At 37.1% G+C, this 23,671-nt stretch overlaps 1 protein-coding gene across 5 annotated transcripts in view; it reads left to right on the top strand.

Moving 5' to 3' along the window:
• The window catches only part of LOC133533775 (uncharacterized), a 252,001-nt gene extending 229,211 nt beyond the window's left edge, over positions 1 to 22,790 (top strand). Inside the window, exons 12-19 of one of the 5 annotated variants that reach the window (XM_061872825.1) lie at positions 269 to 381; positions 7,203 to 7,370; positions 10,112 to 10,177; positions 12,533 to 12,613; positions 15,852 to 15,994; positions 18,268 to 18,498; positions 22,004 to 22,180; positions 22,583 to 22,790. In XM_061872825.1, coding sequence (XP_061728809.1) covers positions 269 to 381; positions 7,203 to 7,370; positions 10,112 to 10,177; positions 12,533 to 12,613; positions 15,852 to 15,994; positions 18,268 to 18,498; positions 22,004 to 22,147 — 946 coding nt within the window. In that variant the 3' untranslated portion in view covers positions 22,148 to 22,180; positions 22,583 to 22,790. Of the gene's footprint in view, positions 1 to 268; positions 382 to 7,202; positions 7,371 to 8,061; positions 8,155 to 9,367; positions 9,653 to 10,111; positions 10,178 to 12,532; positions 12,614 to 15,851; positions 15,995 to 18,267; positions 18,499 to 22,003; positions 22,181 to 22,582 lie in introns of those variants that run through there. The other 4 variants (XM_061872820.1, XM_061872821.1, XM_061872822.1 and 1 more) reach the window with 4 other exon arrangements.
• Positions 22,791 to 23,671: the final 881 nt, after the last annotated feature.

The raw sequence follows: 23,671 nt of genomic DNA, 5'->3' as shown, positions 1-23,671 counted from the left end.
TACTGAAGGCATCGCCCAATTTCAATAAAAACAATTTGCGAATATTCAAGGAATATTTTTATTAGCCCCTATATCAACTTATATCCTGTACTTAAGCAACATGTTTGCGTCATATTTTATTACCATATAATTTTTCGTCTATCAGCGTCTTCCTTCTGAGCCCTTTTTATTGTAGAATATCTGAAAGGTTTTAAAGTCAAATCTTTATATGTCATGTTTGAAATATGCTCACACTTTCGAGGTATTAAATGGATTCGTGTTACTGTAGGAGGAACGGCGCGGGCAGAGAGGCTCTCCGCGGTGACTCAGACGCGCACAACTTCCAGGAGTACACTTACAAGAAGATAACGCCCTGCGATGTCTGCTCGCAAGTTCTTAGAGGTAAATTTGCTTATATTTGATCCGTTACTGATAGTGACCATGAAACAAAAAATATACAAACTCGTTCAATAACAAAATACAAAAACATACTTACCTAACGATCTATAGATTTAGATAATCCACAGACAGGCGATATCTTGACATTATTTTGAAATCGTATTATTCTATAAATGTTAAATTTTTTCATCGATAAATAATCGATTATATTTTTGTACTCATACCTGTTTTGATGATCATAATATGAATTCTTGTAGATTGACATAATCTGCAATTTATAATATGAATATTTATATGTGTGTATTTTTAATTTATTATGGAACAAAAAAAACTAAATCTAACAACTAGGAAATAAAGAATAATTTATATTAAATAAACATATTGTAGACATATTTTACTAGACTGTTTTGAGTCATTTAGATTTTTTAAAAGTGATATTTATATTCATATTTAAGTATACCATTTATATTTATATTCATCAGAAGGGTGTAGTGAATATTGCCGATCTTGAATACTTAGTATCACACTGGCAAAATGCATTGTTTGACAGACTCCATAGTCTGCAAGATTCTTCAACATGTTTCGTCATTTATTCTCATTGATCTAAGTGTAGATTTCGTGTCCACCTCTCGGCTAAATAACCTTGGATAACATAGGCATATGTCTTTCTAACTGTAAAAATAAAATAGTTACAGGCCATTAAGCATAAATTGTTTCAATTGTCCCCAGTTTACCCTATTATTGCTTCATTAACCAATTGCTGTTGTTTAGGGCTCCACTGTACTACTATTAACATTTGTTCATTTTGACGAATTAGAAGATTAAGCCTTAAGTGCTTCGCTTTTCGGGCGATACTAAAGCAAGTTGAATTACGAGTATATGATGCTCCGTTATTTCATCAACATTTTCATAATTTTCGTAATATCGAACGTTTGATGCTATGCCTGCTTAAAATTTCTACCCAACTATTTCTAATTGACCGTAGCGTTAGCGAAGCTCTCCGTTTTGACCTGGCCATATGTCCGGATGCTTTCCTCTACAGGTCGCAATTCTACGATTTTCGTGAAATTATGTGACCAAATTCTATGATTTTTGTTTTTGTCGATCTAGTTTTTTGAAAATTTTCAAAATGCGAAAATTGGCATAAAGTAGTTAAGCGCCAATAAGGTATTTGGGGCCTAAGACTATTGTGAGTACACTGTGATAACGACTTAACGAACTAAGAATTTTTCGCTTTTACATTTTCTGGTGGTAATAATTGATTGAATTACAAGATGCCAAGAAAGGGCATGTAAGTTTTTTGTTAGTAGGTACTAACAGTAGAGAGGAAATATGTAACATCAAAAAACGTTCGTAACGTGGTTTAAAGTAGATCCTCGAGGGTAAAGGTCATTCAATTTATTAAAAAACCGGCCAAGAGCATGTCGGGCCATGTTCAGAGTAGGGTTTCGTAGTTACTCTTCTGTCACAATGAGCTAAACTGGAGCTTAAAGTATGGTAGATTGTTAACCAAGGGATGAACTGTGGGTGTACGTCTTTTTACTATGAAGGGGAAACTTTTTGCGATAACTCAAAAACAGCTAAACTGATCATATCCGCTATAGTTTTCATTTAATGTCTTTCTTAAGCTCTACTTCCAAGATTTTTTTCAATTTTTTGATTTTATTGTACGACTTTGTCGGCTTTATTGATTTATATATCCATGCCAAATTTCAGCTTTCTAGCACTAACGACCACGGAGCAAAGCCTCGGACAGACAGACAGACAGACAGACAGACGGACATGGCGAAACTATAAGGGTTCCTAGTTGACTACGGAACCCTAAAAAGGCTTATCACCTAGTTATGTAAGGGCAAAATACTATAAATAAAATGGAGTTAATACCTATAAGTACACTTAGCCGACACGTGGACACGAATTTTACACTTAAATCAATGTCGTGGCCTGAGGGTGGCGTCTCTCTATATGCGTATAGTTATTTTAGTTTTCGAGAAATATGACTTGTTTAAATCATAACATGTTTCAATTGTCCCTGGTCTACCCTACGGCAGCCTAGTTTCATTTGTCATGTCTTAACAAATTATATAGTGTCACTGTGATTGCTGACAATATTTTATACACCTACATTTACAGTATTTTCATGATAACGTATAAGTTTCAAATGATTTAATTTTTTTTATTAACTATCAAATGCTCAGTTATTTAAATTCTAGTAATGATTTTTTTTTGTATCTAATTTAATTTTTTTATTTTATCGTAAATATAAATAAATAAATATTATAGGACATTCTTACACAGATTGACTAAATCCCACGGCAAGCTCAAGAAGGTTTGTCATGTGGGTACTCAGACAGATATATAATATACAAATAGTTAAATACAAAAAAACACCCATGACTCAAGAACAAATATCTGTGCTCGTCACTCAAATACCCTTACTCGGATTCCAGGACCATCGGCTTCATAGGCAGGGTCACTAACTAGACTACTCACTAGGCCAGACCGGTCGTCAAAATTAACCGGATAAATATCATCTTCAGAGCCCCTAGTGTAAATTTATTCGATTTCGAGACGTGACGTACGCGTTTGTGTTAAGTCTCATTTAGTATGGCATTTAGAAACAGCGCGCCAAGCGGGACGTTTTGGTAACTCAAAATCCCGTACAAAATGGGACTTAATGCAAACGCGTACGTCACGTCTCGCTATCGAATAAATTCACACTAGGGGTACAGATCATTTTAAGTATTTTGTGTAAATGTCTTATTAAGTTTGTCAAGTTTTTTAAATTTAGTTTTAATGTTTATTGTTGATTGTAACAGATGTAAATAGATTATAAGACAAAAAAGCAATATTTTTTTTTTAAAGTTGGCGCCTCGCCTATTTACCTACCCAGTTTTAATTTTTTTACGGCTAAACCATAAAAGTGAGGTTCGTCGACTAATTACAATATCGTTAGCGATTACCGACGTTCTGGTGGCCACGTACAAGCGATTAACCTCGACAATGGCATTATAAAGAAAGACTTTTTTTGCTGGTACCTCGCACCAACCCGTACGAACTGTTGCTCAGCCGCGACGATCGTGACTTGAGGTTCGACGAACCATTATTTTGACCCCTTAATTTCAAAAAGGTCTCAAGTTCCTGAGATACGAGTATGACAGAAAACTGTAGCATTCTATTACTTGAGCTTCGAAGCATGCGAAGCCTTTTCGTTACTTACTACTTACTTACTTACTTTGTATCGATACCCATTCTTTAAAAACTTAAAGTCTACAGAATATAATCCAGCATTTTATTGCAGTTGACTTTACTTAGATTGAGCGTATTGCTTTGTTCAATGTCCAAAGGAAATAAATCAAAACTTAAAACTAAAACTCATTTTAAAGTTGAAGTGAACTTGAAAGTAAGCAGAAATCATATTTTCATTTATGTAAATTTACGGTTAAGTACTTCAAAATGGTCATGAGTACTTATTTATTTTAATTTTATATTAATTGTAAAAAATATCATCTTGCACTTAGTTGTTTTATTTAGCCTTCTACCTGCAATAAAAGGTACATTTATACAGTAGGTAGTGTTTAACCGTTTTTTTTATGTTTGACGGGATGACGAGTTAAAACTCTGATTACAATATTAACAGAGTCATACCATACTTGTTATTTTTTACAAAGGGGAACTGGATCATATTTGCCAAATTACAATATCTTCATTATATATTCCAACCTCGGATATGGTTTTATCGGCAATGTCATCACTGTGACCCAGAAAGCATCTTTTGTAAGCACTTTTCAGGACATGAAAGACTTTCATAGTTAGTATGTAGCTTAGAATGCTAATCTCATGATTCTAGTAAAGTAACGATGAATTGTAGTGGGTCATAGTGAATCACGCGACATTTTATTGAAGCAAATTCGCGAAAAGCGTATAAAAGAAGTTTTCATTAGTAATACTTTTTATGAGTGGAAAAGTGATAGTTTACGTGACTAACACCATGAATCGTCATGGCTCACTTGATGATTCATTTCATTTGCCCAAAAACATTTTATCGAACAACGGTTATGTTCTATTATTTTTATCATCATTTTCAAACATCAACGTAACTTGAAGGCACCATCAGTAGCCTTACCACGACTGCCTTAGCAGTGTCGAACTGACCTATTCGGTAACGTCTGCGTAACTTACTGTCTATCCGTCTCGCTCGCACTAATATGCGAGTACGAGCGAGTTGCATAGAGAGTAAGTTACGCGCATGCTATCGAATATATCAGTGTCAAACTGGTGGTAGCCGTATAGCTTTGCAGTTAGCTACTATGTTGCAAGGAATAAAATAGTATTTATATTTATAGGTAAATACGTGCAAAAAAATAAAAAATTAGATAAATATGTGGGAACAATCTTACACAGATCGACCTAGCCCCAAAATAAGCAAGGCTTGTAACTACTATGGGTACTAGGCGACGATATACATACGTAAACAGATAAATACATACATAGAAAATATATTATAAATATACATAGAAAACACCCGTGACTCAGGAACAAATATCTGTGTTCATCACACCCTTACCGGGATTCGAACTCGGGACCATCGGCTTCATAGGCAGGGTCACTAGTGTCACTACCCACTAACTGCATAGTGAGTTAATGCCGACCGCGACCTTCAATCAATTTCTATACGAGTTCGTGGTAGAACTAAATGTTGAATCGTCACATTGTGCCTTTCATAGGTTAGACCTTTTGTCTCATGCCGTTAAACCGAAAACCGATATGGAACTTTGAATACGTCCCACCCAGTGACGATGTAAGTCAATGCTGGAAATAAATGTGTTAACCGTTAATGGTGAATTTTTTTACCACATTAATTAATGACTTCAGTTAAAATGGGATTTGTTTCTTTAGCCACTGAATAATTGTTATCGCTACTTTATATTAAACGTGGTGAGGCTCCAATAAAATTCGATCATGAAATTTATGTAAATTGTGCATCTTAGCCTACAGAAATCTCGGATAGTATGGCGGATATATATCATAAATATGTACATTTGATTGTCTTTTTCCTTAATACCAACACTGTTTTTTTTTGTGTTATCGAAAAATCACAATCAAATTATTGGCTGATATTATGTGTAAACTCCCGGCCTGTCTCGCGCTCGGAGACTCAACGATAGTGTCAACGCATAGAGATACTATAATATAGAGATGATGGCCCGGTCGCCCCGGCCCCGGAACGGTCCGGCGACGGTGGCGCTCCTGAAAGTCCGTGTGACGGCTGGCTCCGGTCCGCCCCGGCCCGGCCCTGGCACTGTGTAGCGTGAGTCATCCTTAAGTCCTGTACGGATATGACGGTCGTTTATGTCTAAGTGATAGCGTGATAAAACGATGTCCGTCACTTTCTATCCCGCAGTGTTAAAAAGTGCAGGTTATTTTATCACGTGGATAAAGTCAACCATAATACACCTGCCGCTTTTAAAATTTTATTTTACTTTTGTTGACATTAATGTAAAACGAGTGCCATCTTCATCTTTCATTAAAACAAGTTAAATCAATCCTATGGGCCTTAGAAATATATAAATTCAGTGACCGCCGATGGTCTATCGTTAGCCTAATGATCTTTCCTGCAATTAGTGGCTAAAGCTTTACTGATATTTAAATGCGTTTGACCTTGGTCTCAACCTCAACAGAGGATAAGTGATTACGACTGATGCTAGATTGTCTGGGGGTGATTGTAGCTAATGGGTAGCATGGTTCTACGGCAAATTGTGCTCATCGTAACAAGGTAAACAACATGTCAAATAGAAGGGAATAATCAATACTGACTACCGACTGCTTTTTACTGATAAACGTATCTACATAAATATACAACGTGTCTCTACTCTCTGGACATTGACCGAGATCCCGAGTAGAGTACCTTCTAAGGCATGTTCTAATATGTTAAATTATTTGATTAGATAAACGTAAAAAAATATTAAAAGGTTAATTACAACAAATAAATCATCAATAAATAGGAGGATACTATATTAGCCGTTCGCAATGACGATAAGATTAAAGTGACATGACATTAGTGACATACCACACTTTTTAATTACCGTGTATCTACATACAGTCTGTTCCGAAGTACAGTATATTAAATCGTAAATCATTAATTTCTCCATTATAATACTGTGGCGTTGGAATGAGACTTTGTACATAGGTTAGAAATACCCTAATCGACACGCCCTATTCATCTATGTCCAGAGGGTAGAGACAGAGACGAGTTGTATAAGATACCTATAACATACTTCGCATACTTTCAAATAAGTTATTTGGGTTTGTTACAAAAAAAACACACAAGCTAGTATACGAAGGTTTCTAAAGTCTCCGGGCTCGTACAAGATGCAACCGTGAAAGATGAATGGAAATCTAAATCTAAAAGTGCTTGTAGGATTCCGCTTGTTCTTACTCGGGTCGTGACCCTTGATCTTAAAATTTCTCCGTGTCGTCAACCCGCCCTAGATTTCCGTCCATTATCCTATGTCAGACTAATAATTCAGTTGGGTATCTATCTATTACGACGGGATCTTTCCTTTTTCCGTTTCCTCAACTTGGCTCCATTATTCGGTCGACTAAACTATGTCTGCTTCTGATTATTCTGGCTTTGACACTTACGGGTTCGGACTTATAGCTTAGATCGTCCGCATTAAGAGCAATACTACGAGTATAAAAGACATATATGGGTTTTTTTATGCCTGCAATAAAACATTTCATTATTTATTATTATTATAAAAACTATTTAAATATTATATGTGCGATGAATGTGATCCTTCAGATAACTTGTTCTCCCACAGGGCACACGCGCCAGGGGCTCCGCTGTCGCCTGTGCAAGCTCAACGTGCACGCGGACTGCATGCCGCAGGTCGGCAAATGTCAGACCAAGTCCCGCCTGCTGCGCCGCCAGAAGAGCACCTCGGAGATCGAGTCTCACCGCGTACAGGAGGCCGCTTTCGATGAAGATAGTAAGCATTCACTTTTGAAAAGAACTTATTATAAATACGATCTACTTATGCCCGATTTGACCAAACAGCAAATACGTCTAAGACTTAATTGAGGACTTAATGTGTAGCTTAACGTCAAAATTCTGAAGCGTTACGTGTATAATGTAAGAATAAAAACCATTCTTGTTGGTTAGACTAACACTAAAAAGCAATTTGTGAGGAAACCTAAAGTGGTATAATAAATGAATTCTGTGTTTTGTTTGTTGGAACCTTTGAATTACCTAAGCTTTAGGATTTAGGCTACAGTGGACCGTTATCGTTTATGTTAAGACGATAATTTTTCAAGATGGTCGTACTAGACTTACAAAGCGCATAATTAATTTAAACTAAATACACACAGAAAAAATGTTGAAAAAAAAAAAACTACGATACCTTTGTAGTTTTATCTCTTTTATATTCTATACTAATTCTAACCCAGATCAGACTTTCAGAAGCAATGGTAAGTATATTAGTTAGGCAAATTATTTTACCTATTGTTATTACCTCCATAACTATGATTGGCTAAACATATCTCAAAGGTATAGCTTTATGCGACATAACATCCACATACTTAATACGCTTACACTATCATAAAGCTTGCCAAGCTACACTACCTACATGCGACACTGCTACTGTAAGTTTTAGTTGAAGCTAACTTCACGTTATTCACCAGTGGACGGGTGGCTACCGGGACAGAGGCTCACCAAGATCTCCTTCAAGGGATCGGTCGAGTTCGATGATGATTTTGATAGCTACTATGACGAGGGTACAGTATGATCTGAACTGTTAGGAGTGACCCCTCTGCACCTTATTGAGCCGAGCATTCAAGAACATTAACATTCCAAATCTTTTACCACAAATAGGTTTGCCACAAACATTACCTACTAACAAATAATACTATTCTAGTCTAACGCACATGTGTTATTATAAATGACGAGTTTCATGTTGTCCCGGTCGATGTGGCGATCGCAATCTGTCTCTAACCGCATTTCGCTCGATGCTCAGAGGAGGAAGTGGATCAGACCTACCAAGTTCTGAAGCGAGCCAACGAAATCGCGAAGCCGGGTGGCGGGGGCCCGGTAGTGCGCGTGTCGGCGGCGCCCGAGGAGGCGCCCGCGCGCTCGCCGGCGCGGCCGGCCGTGGGCCTGGCCGGGCTGGCCGTGGCACCGCAGCCCGTCGCCTCCAGCTCAGGTCTGCGCCGCACCCGAGCTCGCTCGCTTCTCCGCTCGAGCCGCGCCGTAGGTCGCCGGCCGCCGCGCCGCTCCGCCCCGACGAGGCGCGCGACGGCCGACCGGCAGCTTCACTCAGATTATCACTCGTTTTCAGTAGTGTCGAATTCTTTTTGCACGCATTTAATATAGTCGCGGGCGCAAGCGGGGGCGGGTTGCGGGGTGTCGGGCGCGGTACTGAGCGGTGCTTGTCGTAGGCGGCGCGCGGGCCCGACGGCGGCATGCGGCGGCGCCTGTTCGCCGGCGTCAAGAGTTTGTCCATGTGGGGTTCGCGCTCGCGCCGCTGCTCGCCGCAGCACCGGTCCATTTCTCTACCGGAAAGTATGCGCCCACGGCTGCCGTAGCGCATCGTTCTCTCACTGTCTCACAGCTGCGAAATGAGCTTTGTTTGTCCTGTCCTCTAAGTGGATTACAGTGCCTCGTATCCGATGTGTGTTCGATCGTCATTTATGTTATAACTTATGTACTTTTATTTTGCGTTTGCTGTGTTAGTTTAGTCATAAATAGACAAAGCTCGGCAATACACTTTAGATGCTTGTACCCATCCTTTACTGGATTGATCGTTTTACGATAAATCAGATAATTAAGACATTAATTCAAATACTCCAAATTTAACCCCCTACCTAACTGTTATTAATTTTATTTGCATTTGTGTAATTAACCCCTTATTATTTTATTACAATTTATTTTATGGTATCTTTATTTATTTATATTTATTTATTTTGTTTTGTTTGCCCGTTGTCTTTGCAGAATCGGAGGAGACGCATTCCCGGCCTTTCGGACAGCCTCTTTGTTTCACAAACGAAAACGGTGATCCACCGCCCTCCATCCTTAAGTCCACCGGCAGCGTGCGCAAGAAAAAATGATTCCTTAACTCACGACCCGCGGAGATCAGACAATTTCGACATATCGCATAGGCGACAGTCCCGACGTAGCTCTCAGCCGCTTCTCGGACTCCCTTATTACAAACCCCGAAGCGCCCCGCGTACTGTGATATGTATATTGTTACTTGTTACAATAAAAATCAGAACTGAGCAGCTTACTTTTATTCTGGTTACCCGCAGATGAGTGGTGCATGGCTTGGCGGCGCGCTCACGATTGCATGCGTTTTTATATCGTCGATACACATCTGACACGATAACGCTAACTTACCTACTTTCTTATACTTACGCACGAACAAATAACAGTCGAGGACTCGAAGATTGCTTCCTTGTTTGCGAAATCGGAGTGACTTACAATTGTCTTTAGCTTAGTTCACGCGGCGAGCAACTCACCTCACGCCACCAGCGGAGTATCTAGTTCAACACTCATTATTTGACTAACCAATCGACTAACATTTAGTTTCGTTGGCTTTCTTAACACCTTCCTATCACTATTTTTATTCTTTTCACAAACTTTACAACTACTTACCTATTTACAGGGCAGTACGGAGGTATTGAGTTAACTCAGTAGTTGATCACTTATAGACGGTTGCTGTTTACTTTGTCCATACAGGGTCGATGAAGAACTCGAAGAGTGCCCAAATGTTGAGGCAGGCCGACCGCGCCAGTCCATTACCTGGTACCGACAATGACATCGTATCTAAGCGATTCCCTGTAGATTGACTTCTTTGTTCATTCGAAGATTCGTTGCATCAACGAGCATTTTGCTACCTCATCCGAAGCCATATTTGTTTGTTTCTATCCAATGAACGCTGCTGATGACGGGCCGATTAATAGATTTCATTCACTATGTAATAGGGCTATGATTACGCCGCAACCATAGTCCGTTCAAGTAGGATGCTTACATCCGTAAAAACCGTAGAAAATTAGAGTAGAATTAGTTCTTAGGTGCAGTAGTGCTCAACTAACAATAAGGCAGGGTTTTGATACGTTTTCTTATGTATTTTCTATTATCTATCTTTTCTCTCCTCTTATTCTTACTTCATTTTAGATATTTGAAATTGTTTGCAACGCTTACGCACATTATTTTTTGATTGTTGTATTTTACTATTTTATATTTGTTGCTTATCGTGTGATATTTTTAATACATAACATCTTTCAATAGTCACATTTTGCATATAAAATTTTAAGTGTTAACTGTAATATTTATATTTATCATTATCTATCAAAACATAAAATAATCCCGTAACCAATTATGCCCCACTTACTAATAACCACATTACATTAGCAATCGTTGTTTGAATAGGTATATTTACTTAAACCTACTTACTCAAAACCCTTTTATTCACTGTAACGCTAGTTTACCCCAGCGTCTCAAAGGGTAAGTGTGCTCATCATGCGTGACTGTTATAGCGCCGCACTCGCCGAGACGTCAAAAGTTGAACCTTAGAATGAAGAGCCTGTCGCTGGATTCTCCGGAGTGCGGGGAACTGCGGCGACGACCGGGGAGAGACCAGCCCTCGCAAAGCAGCCGCGTCCTCTGTACGCACACCGAGTACTCTAAACGCCCGGGTCCAACCAACCAGAACGACGTCTCTTACTTACATATCCTCTGATTCACGCAAGAGAGGTGAAAGTACTCCTTTGTTTTTAATAACCTTTATGCAGCCGATCTGTCAAATTTAAGCTAATACAATTCTGTCACTCTTATATATGGTGTAAAAGATTATTCGATCACCTTGATATTAATGCCTTCAGTACAAATACATCCACCAGATCTTAACATTCTAAGATTTTATTGCTGTCATGCTCTCGGCGGCAGAAATAAACTCCGCTTTCAGCCACTTTATGCGGTTTCATGGGAAATGTAAAGCGTGCTTAATGTTGCCTACTGCAAATCAAAGATTCCTTATAAGTAGTTTTGTTAGAAACTATAAATGAGATTTCTATAGTTGCTTGCATAAGTCTCGTCTAAATCAGAACTTGGAATGAAATGAACAGTACTGTATTCCTTTTTTTAAAGAAATGAAAATAATAAAAAGAAGTGATTTATATTCTGAATCAATTTCGAATAGATTGATTTATTTTAATTTAAATGTACATCTAAAATATTTTAATGTTGTATTTACAAACTTCCAATAACTTAAGTTATTTGATTTCTTTTAAACCAACGCAAAATGACGATAAAAAAATTCTTCTACAATATATTAGGGGTTTCTTATTAGAATAAACTTATGCTGGCAACTAAAATTGTGTACTAAGGGTAACTGTTTCAAAATACTTCTCTTTGCCCGCTTTTGCTACCTGCCTATGTTTGCAAACAGGAATTTGTTACAAACTTGACGTTACTAGTGATTTCTTGGTATTTTTGGACTCGGGTAATGTATAAAATTATAAATGTACTTAAATGTCAACCAAGCTATGTTTTCGCACAGGCGATGTTATCCTTACAGATTACCCTCTAGCTTGGCTTGTGTGCGTGTGTATAGAACTTTATGACTGTTGTACTGTTTAGATATACTACTATGTGGTGTTATTCGACGTTTTTAAGGTGATTCACGATATTGTACGTTAAAAGTTCTGTTATTGCGTACATTGTTGTTGTACAATGTGGATGGACGAAATGAGCTTTGCGATAATGTTATATTGATGATAATCGATCATGAGCATATTGTAATCAACGAGAAAATATATATTTTTGTATTAATAACCCGAAAATAATTGTATTTTACGGAACGATAAATGTGCTTAGTACTTGCATTTTAACCATTGCATATAGATAATCATCCATGATTAAAATGAGGTTATGTTTTACATTGCCACCTCGCTTTACCTTTCCGTAAAACATGTTCGGGTTGGCTGTAAATAAACTTGAAACCCTCGTTGATCGAACTTATTCATCACTGCCATACGATCGTCATCATCACACCTTTATGTCATTTTATATGATTTCTCACTTATATGTCCGAAATTTCTACACAACATTCAATTTGGTTTAACGGGCATGTCATTTTGATTCTTCTTTTGGTTCTAGGTTCGAGCAAGGCACTTTGCACGAGGCATGGCTTTACTAAGATTAATAAGCATATGATACATAACTATACCACACGATCGTGTATGTTAGTTTCCTAACGCTTGTAAAAGTAAATCGATAGGCGACATCTATTCAATGTCTCCATACTTTTATAACATTTTAAATAATTCACAAATTGTTGGATCAAAACAAATTAAACTAAAAAGTTTGAAGCCGCTAGAAAAGTTAAGCAAAATTTTAAATTTCCTGCGCAGAAAAAGTCCTGAATCATGGCTTTGTGATCATCTGATAAGGCGAATAACTGGACAAAAACTACATGTGCATACAGTTTTCTTACCCCCTTTAATTTCAAACAGTTGTCATACACAAAACACGTACCTGTAAGTAATGGGTAAGCTAAAAATCTGAGAGGTGCTCAATAGTTTACATTAAACAACTGATAATAAGACAACGATATTAATCTGCTGATAATTTGATACGAGAAAAAATCAGCAACCATTTCCAGTCCAACAGCAATGAAGAAAATATCAGAACATATTGACATTATTGACGTTACTCATTAGGTACACGGGCAATATGAAACCCGAGTCAAGGATGAAAGTATTCATTAACGGTCGGCTATCGATTTACTGATACAACATTGTTTGTCCATTGAACAATAGATTGATAAGCAATCGTAATCTCATAAGACACTTAAGTTTTATAAATTTTATAATCTTTCATATTAAACACCGCATGTATCGTATTTAACTAAAATATAAAAGTTAGTCACACAGACAGAAAAGCAAATGTTGTCCCTTCTGTTCCTAAAATTCGATAACACTGGAATACCTGGTACCTAAGAATTTATTTTTTTATGCGCTAAAAAATCGCTTCCCACTTAAATCTGGGCCCAAGGTAACCTGTTGGCTGTTGTGGTTGTCACTTGCTAAGAAGTATATATGAGCGAGATAATTGAATGACACGATAAACTAAAAAAGTGAAACCAACATAATAATTTTACAGTTCTGGAACAGGAAAGACAGAATTTAGCACCAATACACACATTAACAAGGGCTTATTTACAGGTTCCACGTAATTCAAATTTAATAAAACATTTTGCGAAGAACTCGTTATAACTTCTCAGCATAAATAAGTCCTTTAGAGTCTTCAATTCTCAATCCTCTCGATACTGCGTAGCTGCGTACCTACACTTCTTGAAACTTGGGTGAAATTCTGATAACATTCAAAAATGTGTAATGTAAATGAGCTCTAATTAATAATTTCCATACTTTAATTGCATGTCTTTATTAAAAATAATACGAGTATGCTGATATTTTATTGAAACTCCTAGACAAATGCAGATCGTAAAATTTGTTGATCGTAATGAAAGTAAGTAATTTGTTGAAGTTCAAAGTAATGTGTACGTTCAAATTCAAAGGACTCTCTTGTCTTTGATTCTATAAGCATATTTATAAAATAATTACGGTGTTTAAATAAAAAAATCAGCAGAGTCTTTTGTTAAACGTCAATGCCCATTTAATAACATATGGCCACACAGCACAGAAATTATCAAGTAAGAAAACTTTGTCACAATTCTCAAGTAATGTGAACCAAAAGATTTCAGTCGGCTCCAATTTAAATTTATACCAATTAACTACACATAGGCAGATAATACCAATAAAGATCTATTGATTGTGTAAGATGTGTAAAGTCTAAAGATAAATTCGTGCTTAGAATTTGAAAGCTAAACGAGATGATGCTATACGTGAGAGTCAGAATGGCGGGTTGTACCTAAATAAAATCAAATGAAAAGCATACCATATTTTTGTACCTAATTTGTACTATTTAGTACCTCGTTTAAAAAAAATTGTACCTCACGGTACGTAAAGTTATGATCAAAAAACGGGTCACCCGCCATCCTGACAGTCAGAATGGCGGGTGTACTTTATTACGCTATGTTCCCGTGGTTATTGATAAATTCTATAAAAGCCAAATTTTTGTACCTTTTTTGTACCTTCATATTCAATTATAATATGAGTCATTTTATTTGTGCTTTCCAAGTTTTACTCATTTTATATTTTGCTTGCTATTACAATGTTGCAGGCGTTATAATTTTTCAAGTTATCGATTTAATTTTTAAGAAAAAACGCTAAGGTACAATTATTTTTATTACGCCAGGATTTAGTACCTTTAATGTTTAATCTGTTAAGTTCAAATAACTCAGAAAATCATGTCTTAAAAATGATTTTTCTTAGGAAGATTTCTTTGAATTAGCGCCTAGCCTTTTTTAACGCTAAGGTACAATTATTTTTATTACGCCAGGATTTAGTACCTTTAATGTTTAATCTGTTAAGTTCTAATAGCTCAGAAAATCATGTCTTAAAAATGATTTTTCTTAGGAAGATTTCTTTGAATTGGCGCCTAGCCTTCTTTAAGACATGATTTACTGTGTTATTTGAACTTAACAGATTAAACATTAAAGGTACTAAATCCTGGCGTAATAAACATAATTGTACCTTAGCGTTTTTTCTTAAAATTGAAATCGATAATTTGAAAAATTATAGCGCTTTAAAATTGTAATAGCAAGCAAAATATAAAATGAGTAAAACTTGGAAACCAAAAATAAAATGACTCGTATTATAATTGAATATGAAGGTACAAAAAAGGTACAAAAATTTGGCTTTTATAGAATTTATCAATAACCACGGGAACATAGCGTAATAAAGTACACCCGCCATTCTGACTGTCAGGATGGCGGGTGACCTGTTTTTTTGGTGATAACTTTAAGTACCGTGAGGTACAATTTTTTTTAAAGGAGGTGCTAAATAGTACAAATTAGGTACTAAAATATGGTATGGTTTTCATTTAATTTTATTTAGGTACACCCGCCATTCTGACTCTCACTGCTATACGGCTCCGTAAATCATAAGGTAACTTTGATTATCAAATGTTGACGTTTGACAATTTAGTAACCACAATACATGTATTGAAATACAGCGCCGCAGTATCATTGCCCACACTGTTAACTGTCCATTCGGTGGACCTTATTACAAAAGGCATGTTAAACCGACGGACAGTTAAAGAGTGTTGCTGTTTGTACAGCGCCATCGCCATCTGTTTCTGCCAGTTTCGGGTGTCAAACTTGAGAGGCACGTTTTTTGGACTTTACCTTTTTATAACAAGCAATAACTCTTTGGTAATATGTTACTGTCTGTGCAACTCATCAATGATCTAGCTAGAACAGCTTGGTGTGAAATAGTAACAGCAAGAATAGCATGAAAAAGTTGTGCTAGTGGTGACAATGGAAGCGGTTCTTGATTTTCGTTCTGAATTGTAGCGCCATCATCACCGGTGCATAGCAGGCGGCTGCTGAGCGCTCGTGGGGGAAGAATGAGTAGCGTGGAACTGCCCGATGAGCCTGACAAGAGTCTTTCGTCGAACAGTGCGAGCCCTTGCCCGTCGCCTGTCAAGCAGACTAGTGTAAGTGTATAACTAGTATATAAGCGTTGACGTGTTTCACGACTCACATACGACGTCAATAACTTTTTACTACATGTCTTTTCATAGTCGCAATCCTCGCAGTAGCTAGTATCATTATCTGAAATCTATGTCGATTATTGTATTTAAAATACTGTCAGTTAATATTATTAATCACAAACGTCTCACATATTGACCTAACCACAATTAACGACATTACCAACTTACAAGAAATTGTATATAAATTCTTTAAGTACCTAAGCTTGTACCCTTCAGGCTATACTACTAAGGGACGATACAGACGGGCTGCAACCCGACTGCGACTTGTATTGGAACTGCACGCCGACGTTGCAGTTGACGTGCAGTCGGTATAAGTTAGTGTGCAGCGATGCGCTAAAGTTGTTAGATTCATGATGATAAAATACATAGGATTTCTGATTTTTATAGCAGCCCTCTCCTGCGATCGCTGTTACATATTTAAAGGTCATCCATACTAACTGCTTGTAAGGGAAGAAAAAGTGATAGTTCCATTTACTATAAGTATATTGCCGGTATAATATTAAGAGGCTTTTAATTTGTATCGGAGTAAATGAGATAGCACTATCACTGTCACTGGGCAAGGGAATTAAAAAGAAAACTATTAAAATAAAAAAAGTGGATTATGTGTGTAATATTACTCGTTAGCAGTACATACTCGTAAGTTTTGAAATTGTGTTTTTAATTGCAGATCCATAAGTGGAAAATATAAAGACATACATAGAACCGTTTAATGGTGACTTTAAGACTAATCTTTGCAATTACTTTCTATCGAGCCGATTTCGTCCAATCATTGTATCGAGTACGGCCACGGTCTTTAAAATATAATTAATATCAACTTTTTTGCTGTAAACAAATAGTTTTTCTTATAAAACTGCTTAAGTAACACCAACCTTACACGAATTGGGTGTTGACAGCCCCTTAACTACAAAAACTATAAGAAAATTTTACTTTCGGAATATCAAGTTCCTTAGCACTTTGCAAAATATACTTTAGGAATAAGGAATAAGCTTAACGTCTGGCTGAAACGAGGTTTTAAAATTCACTGGCGTATTACTAAGCAAATTGTTTTCAGCTTCTATGAGCTTTTGTTATGCTTGGTGTAGGTACAAATACAGCAAAAATAGTGCAATATTTAGCGATTGTTGATTATGGATAGGTAGGGTTGCCAGACGTCCCGTAAATACGGGACTGTCGCCGTATTTAAGTATCCCGTATTATTACCCGTCCCGTATATCAAGACCTCTGCATAATACGCAAAGAGTATATATACAAATGGTCACAATCCTCTCTGTTTAACCACCTTGCTTCCTCACCTATGTGAGTTAAAGCCATGTGAAAACGTATCCGTCACTACCCCATTGTCCCGTATCAGTTCTGAATAATTGTTGCAAGAAATTCAAAAGGTTTTCGCTTAGAATAATAATTTTTAACAGTCAAATTGTTTTACAAATAATGTTTCAATCTAGTTTCCTCTTTACATCGGTATTCGTGATTGAAAACTAGTGCCTGCGTCAATAACTTAGGATTAGGGTAGCTAATCCTGATTGATAAATTGGAAAAGGTTTGGATGTCGATGTCGAATTTCCAATGGTGATTTTAGCTACCATGATCGAATAAAATTGTGCATATAGCCTTTAGATAAGTAATCTAACACGTTTATTCGTTTACGACGCAGTGTGGATTGAAATGTACAAAATTTTTTTGTGTTATAATATAAGAACGGTGTTTGTTTTTTAAACTCCATTAACTTTGGGGTATTAACAATAGCTATGTACATTTAAGGAAACCGAATGGCATAGTATTTTTATTTTATTTTAAATAATCTATATTTTTATAGTTTTTTGTAAAAAGTGATTAATAGCGCTGTTGTAACACGGACATTATGTTTAAATCCACCAAACTATTGAAAACTATGACATATAAATACCATTTCGAATAACGATCGTCCGAGATAGTACTGAACTTGTGTTTAGTAGCAAATGTATGAACTCATACTAAACACTAATCAATAAGTAAACAGACCCTAAGGCAAGTGTACACGCTCGTAGAATATCAGATATAAATCAATGATTATCTCCAAAATGGATTGAGAGTGGTAAATATCAAATGAGAACATAAATCTAATAAGTCATTAGTCTGTTCCTGACTCTAAACTTCATCTTATGCTCTGTTACCACTTTCCATCTGTCAAAAAAGTGCATTACTGATCACTTAAAAAAGAAAACTCTCATTTCCAGAAGCATCAGCGCCTCCTACCAACCAACCTCTACGTGATCCTCTACAACTTCAAATCGCGGCACGCCGACGAGCTCGATCTGAAGGCGGGGTACAAGGTCACGGTCATCGACACCTCGGACCCAGATTGGTGGAAGGGCAAGTGCCTGGGCAAGATCGGCTACTTCCCCTCCAAATATTGCACGAAGCTGCAGGCTGGGGAGCGGCCGCTGCAAGTTACGCATAATTTACAGGTCAGTTTGTAAATATAATAAATATTGGGGGACAAGCATAGACAACATTAGACAGATCGACCAAGTCCCGAGCTAAGTAAAGCTTGTACAGTCAGCATCAAAAGTATCGGATCAAACTATATATAATAATAAATAAATATTATAGGACATTATTACACAAATTGACTAAGTCCCACGGTAAGCTCAATAAGGCTTGTGTTTCGGGTACGTAGACAACGATATATATAATAATATATACATATTTATAAATACTTAAATACATAGAAAACATCCATGACTCAGGAACAAATATCCATGTTCATCACACGAATAAGTGCCCTTACCAGGATTTAAACCCGGGACCATCGGCGGTCGTCAAAAGTAACTATAAACTAAAAGTTTACACTATGCCTCAAAAGTATCTACGATTGTCTAATAAAGTAACAAAAATAGATATGTAGAAAAAAATTACTCCATGACTTAAAAAATAAAAACGAATACGAGTATTTGTAAAAAACGCAAAACAAAGAAGAATATTTGTGTCCTTACAGAGATTCGAACGAAATTGATGTCAAAATACTCTAACGAAAAAGTGCACGAGATGAGATACAAACCATCATATTCAGTTTGCGCGGCTAATAACCTCAAGGACAGGGGTTCCCAAAGTCCGGTACGCGAACCCCCAGGGGTTCGCCACCGCCAGCGATCGTAAAGGGGTTCGCTGACACAGCGACTAGAATAACCACACTTTTTAAAATACAGTGGTGTTATTTTATTCGTCATGTGGTTCAGAGATATCTGAGAAATTGATAAGGGCACGCGGGGTAAAAAAGTTTAAGAGAAACACTGCTAGGTAACCCATCGTCAGGCAAACGTAACGTTATAAGCCCCATTCTAGGGTTCCGTAGTCAACTAGGAACCCTTATAATTTCGCCATGTCCGTCTGTCTACTGCAATTTATGCTGAATAAGTGAATTAAAAAAAAGATAAACAATATTGCATACAATATTTTCGGAAATAATAACTCCGAAAAAATGCTTGTTCCCCTCTAACATTTGTACCACGGTTTGAAAAAATATGAACGAAATCGTGAAAGTAAAGCTTAGTAAAGACTCAAGGAAAACTATAGCAAATATGATCGGTTAAGCCGTTTTAGAGTTTTTACAAAGTCTTCCTTTCTTAGTAAAAAAGCTACAAAGCCCGCCTTATGCTTGTTATGTAATACAGGATACCCACTAATAATCCACGTTCAAGGCAGCCTATTTTGATGGACGGGTAACTACTGAACCCTACACTGAGCATAGCCCAACATGCTGAAATGGCCTTCACAGGAAAACATTGATACTAGTATAGTTTTTTTACCTAACTTATTTTAAAAAAGCGGCCAAGTGCGAGTCGGACTCGCCCATGAAGGGTTCCGTACCATTTATGACGTATTAAAAAAACTACTTACTAGATCTGGTTCAAACCAATTTTCGTTGGAAGTTTGCATGGTAATGTATATCATATATTTTTTTTAGATTTTTCATTCCGTTATATTAGAAGTTACAGGGGGGGGGGACACACTTTTTTTCACTTTGGAAGTGTCTCTCGCGCAAACTATTCAGTTTAGAAAAAAATGATATTAGAAACCTAAATATCATTTTTGAAGACCTATCCTTAGATACCCCACACGTATGGGTTTGATGAAAAAAATTTTTTTTTTAAATTTTTATGACGTATAAAAAAAAACTACTTACTAGATCTCGTTCGAACCAATTTTCGGTGGAAGTTTGCATGGCAATGTATATCATATATTTTTTTTAGATTTTTCATTCTGTTATTTTAGAAGTTACGGGGGGGGGGGGAGGGGGACACACTTTTTACCACTTTGGAAGTGTCTCTCGCGCAAACTATTCACTTTAGAAAAAAATGATATTAGAAACCTCAATATCATTTTTAAAGACCTATCCATAGATACCCCACTCGTATGGGTTGGATGAAAAAAGATTTTTTGAGTTTCAGTTCTAAGTATGGGGAACCCCCAAAATTTATTGTTTTTTTTCTATTTTTGTGTAAACATCATAATGCGGTTCATAGAATACATCTACTTACCAAGTTTGAACAGTATAGCTTTTATAGTTTCGGAAAAAAGTGGCTGTGACAGAATCGGACAGACAGACGGACATGACGAATCTATAAGGGTTCCATTTTTTGCCATTTGGCTACGGATTCCTAACAATGGGATTTCACTAATATATGTGCTTAAGTATTTAGTTGTTAATTACTTATAGTTACTAAGAATCGTGTTAATGTCTTTGTCTTAAATTTGACGAGTTTTCGATCGAGTAAAAAGCGGTTAGGAAAATGACAAGTAATTTATTGCTTTAGTAAACGGCGCCTGCCAGATTCTGATCCACATCCACAGTGACAGCTTAAGTGTTAAGAGGGAAGAATAGCTTTACGATCCTAACGAAATAACGGTACTTTTTCTATGAAATTTCCATTTTGGGAGTAAACAGTTTCCACTAACTAAATCTTAACAAATCACTTTGATTTTGATGTCGCTTCAGCATGTTTTCTAGGTATAGGTTTCGCTTCCAAAAACATTTTTTTTTGTATTGCAAATTTTGAAAAACAAGAAAAACCAATAAACCTAGTTTTTATATGTCAATAACATATTTAAAAAACCATGGAGATTGGAAAACATTAAGAAGTGGAAAAACATTTGCTCTTTTTGTATGGACGAGTATTGTGGTATACTTCCATCTTAAGCTTGCACCCTTTACAATGCCAATATTGAACTCGAAAATTATGTAGAATTTGATTTGATCCACATATTCAGATTTTCTGTATACCTAGGTTTCATGCCTCTTTTTAATAAAAACAGACTTAGAGTCAAACCAAGACAATAAGTCTGCAACGATTCTGATAGCAGACGCAGTGCAAGTAACATCAAACTTCTATGAAATTATGACGTATAAATAACGCTTGCACTGCGTGTGCTATCAAAATCGTTGCAGACATGTCTTGTTCTGACTCTATTATGCTACGAGAAATTGTTAAAACCGATTGAGGGCGCCACTGAGCTTCAACAGGCAACACATGATCCAAACATTCATATAAAATACTATGTTTACAAATATGTATGACACTTGAATGTGGCTTGCCCAGAGAAGGATCCTTATGCTTAATGTGCATAAGGACCTTTCCATATATATGCATAATTATGGAGCATAATGATCAGACCCTGGAGATCCACAAATTTTATTGTTATGACAAGACAGTGTTGCAGCAGCAAGCAGGTGTTGCCACGGTGGTGTATGGAGCCCAATATATATAATATTCTCTTATTAATAACGTATATCCTTTCTTATCTTACGGTTAATATAAATGTAGATACTAATTTTCAATAGATCGTAAATCCGGTATAAATACGATCATGTTAGATTTATACGGAATTTTCAAAAACATCCTAAAATATGTTACACTTTTCTCGTGACAAAGTTTTCGTTTACTTAAATAATAATGTTTTATAAATTCGAAGGTATCTGACGGCGACAATGGTCTAATGCTCCTGCGAGACCAGATCGTGATCCAAGTGGGCGACGAGGTTGACGGCATGGTCATGATCCGATCGGGCGACAACCGTCAGGGCGTGTGTCCGATCAAGTTCCTACAAGAGGTGTGACGCTTCAGAAGATCATACTACGATTTCATGACAGTATGTTGATCCCGTTTTCTATTTAGTTTTAATCTTAGGCTAAACATGTTTTCAAAATTAAAAAAATACATATAAAACATACAAAAATAATAAAAATATTTCATAAAACCTAACCTAGGCTGCCATCAACAGCAGGGCAGTGCCAAAGCTGCCGGTGGTCAGGACTGCAGAGAGAGGAAGCGACAGACTATCCTTAAGACTTCAGGCTATTTAGCCATTATTATTACATATTAATATAACCGCATGGACGTTTATCTGGTAAAGGACGTGACGATGACGTGAAGATGTGACGCTTCAGAAAATTCAGAATATTCCACGGCTAGATCATTATACTATAAGATGGCAATGAATTAAGATGTATGTAAAAATCCACTTACTAACACTAGGTTTTTCAAATTCTAGAAACGCGGATCATTCACCGAAGAAACTCATACGCTCTACGTTCCGAAACCCACACAAAGTGCTCCCGTCACCCCCTGCGACAGCGAAACCTCCACCTGGTCTGACCGAGCCTCATCCAGCCGAGAGAGACAGTACTACGAACTACCCTCCACCTCAGACACGCGTTATGAGGTGCCGAGCTCCACCGCCCGCTACGAGGGCGCGACGACCACCCGGTACGAAGGCCCCTCCACTTCTGATAAGCGGTACGAAGATAGACCTTCAACTTCTGATAAAGCTTACGAAGAATCTATGGAAGGTTATTGGTGGTGGCGCAGGCCTCTAGGCGTTAGACGTGCTCAATGCCGAAGATGCGGAGCTTCCTCGTCTACTAGACCATTAAAGATGAAGCCATGTGCTGGCACAGCTCAGGAGCAAGACGATCTCGACTGGGATGGCAACCGTCCTCTGATGTCACGTGAACGCCCTCTACTTTTCTTTAGGCAACTCTTTATTTAAATAGGGAAGCACCCCTCTGTCCGAAATGTTTTCGAATTAATATTAATCGCATCGCAACCTTATTAATACTAAGGCTGTTTTTTTGGAAAGTTTTATTATATAACGTTTACGGCATTGGGGTCAACGTGCTGTAAGGTAGGAATTAGGCGGAGCGCTTGCAGGGTTTCTCAATGCGATTGGGGTAATTCTCATTAGTGCTATAGGACTAAGACTTTTTGTACGAGTTAAAACTCTAAGGCTGCCGTAGTTCTATGGAACAAATGGAAAGTACCCGTTTTTAAGCGGAAGGTAAAAAATTTGACATGTTATCAAGTTGAAGATTGTGCAGACAGTTATTAGTTTTAATTCAGTAGCATACCTACATTATTTGTTAAAGACATACGCGTTAGATTAGAAATAGGATAAAGATCGGCATCAAAAGATTTAGTTAGGTATATTTAGTTACACTGTGCAAATAGATCCCTTAATTGAGGGATAACCTCTTAGCTTACACATATTTGGCAGAATTAGATAATGTTTGAATTGGAGACCTAAGTACTAATTTATTTGTGAAATACGTTCTTTTCAATACAGAGTTATTTTTTACCTGCC

The sequence above is a fragment of the Cydia pomonella genome, unplaced genomic scaffold (genome assembly GCF_033807575.1).
Source record: "Cydia pomonella isolate Wapato2018A unplaced genomic scaffold, ilCydPomo1 PGA_scaffold_203, whole genome shotgun sequence".
NCBI classification, from domain to species: domain Eukaryota; kingdom Metazoa; phylum Arthropoda; class Insecta; order Lepidoptera; family Tortricidae; genus Cydia; species Cydia pomonella.
The sequence above is the reverse complement of the archived record's forward strand: the minus strand, read 5'-3'. Positions and strand labels throughout refer to the sequence as shown.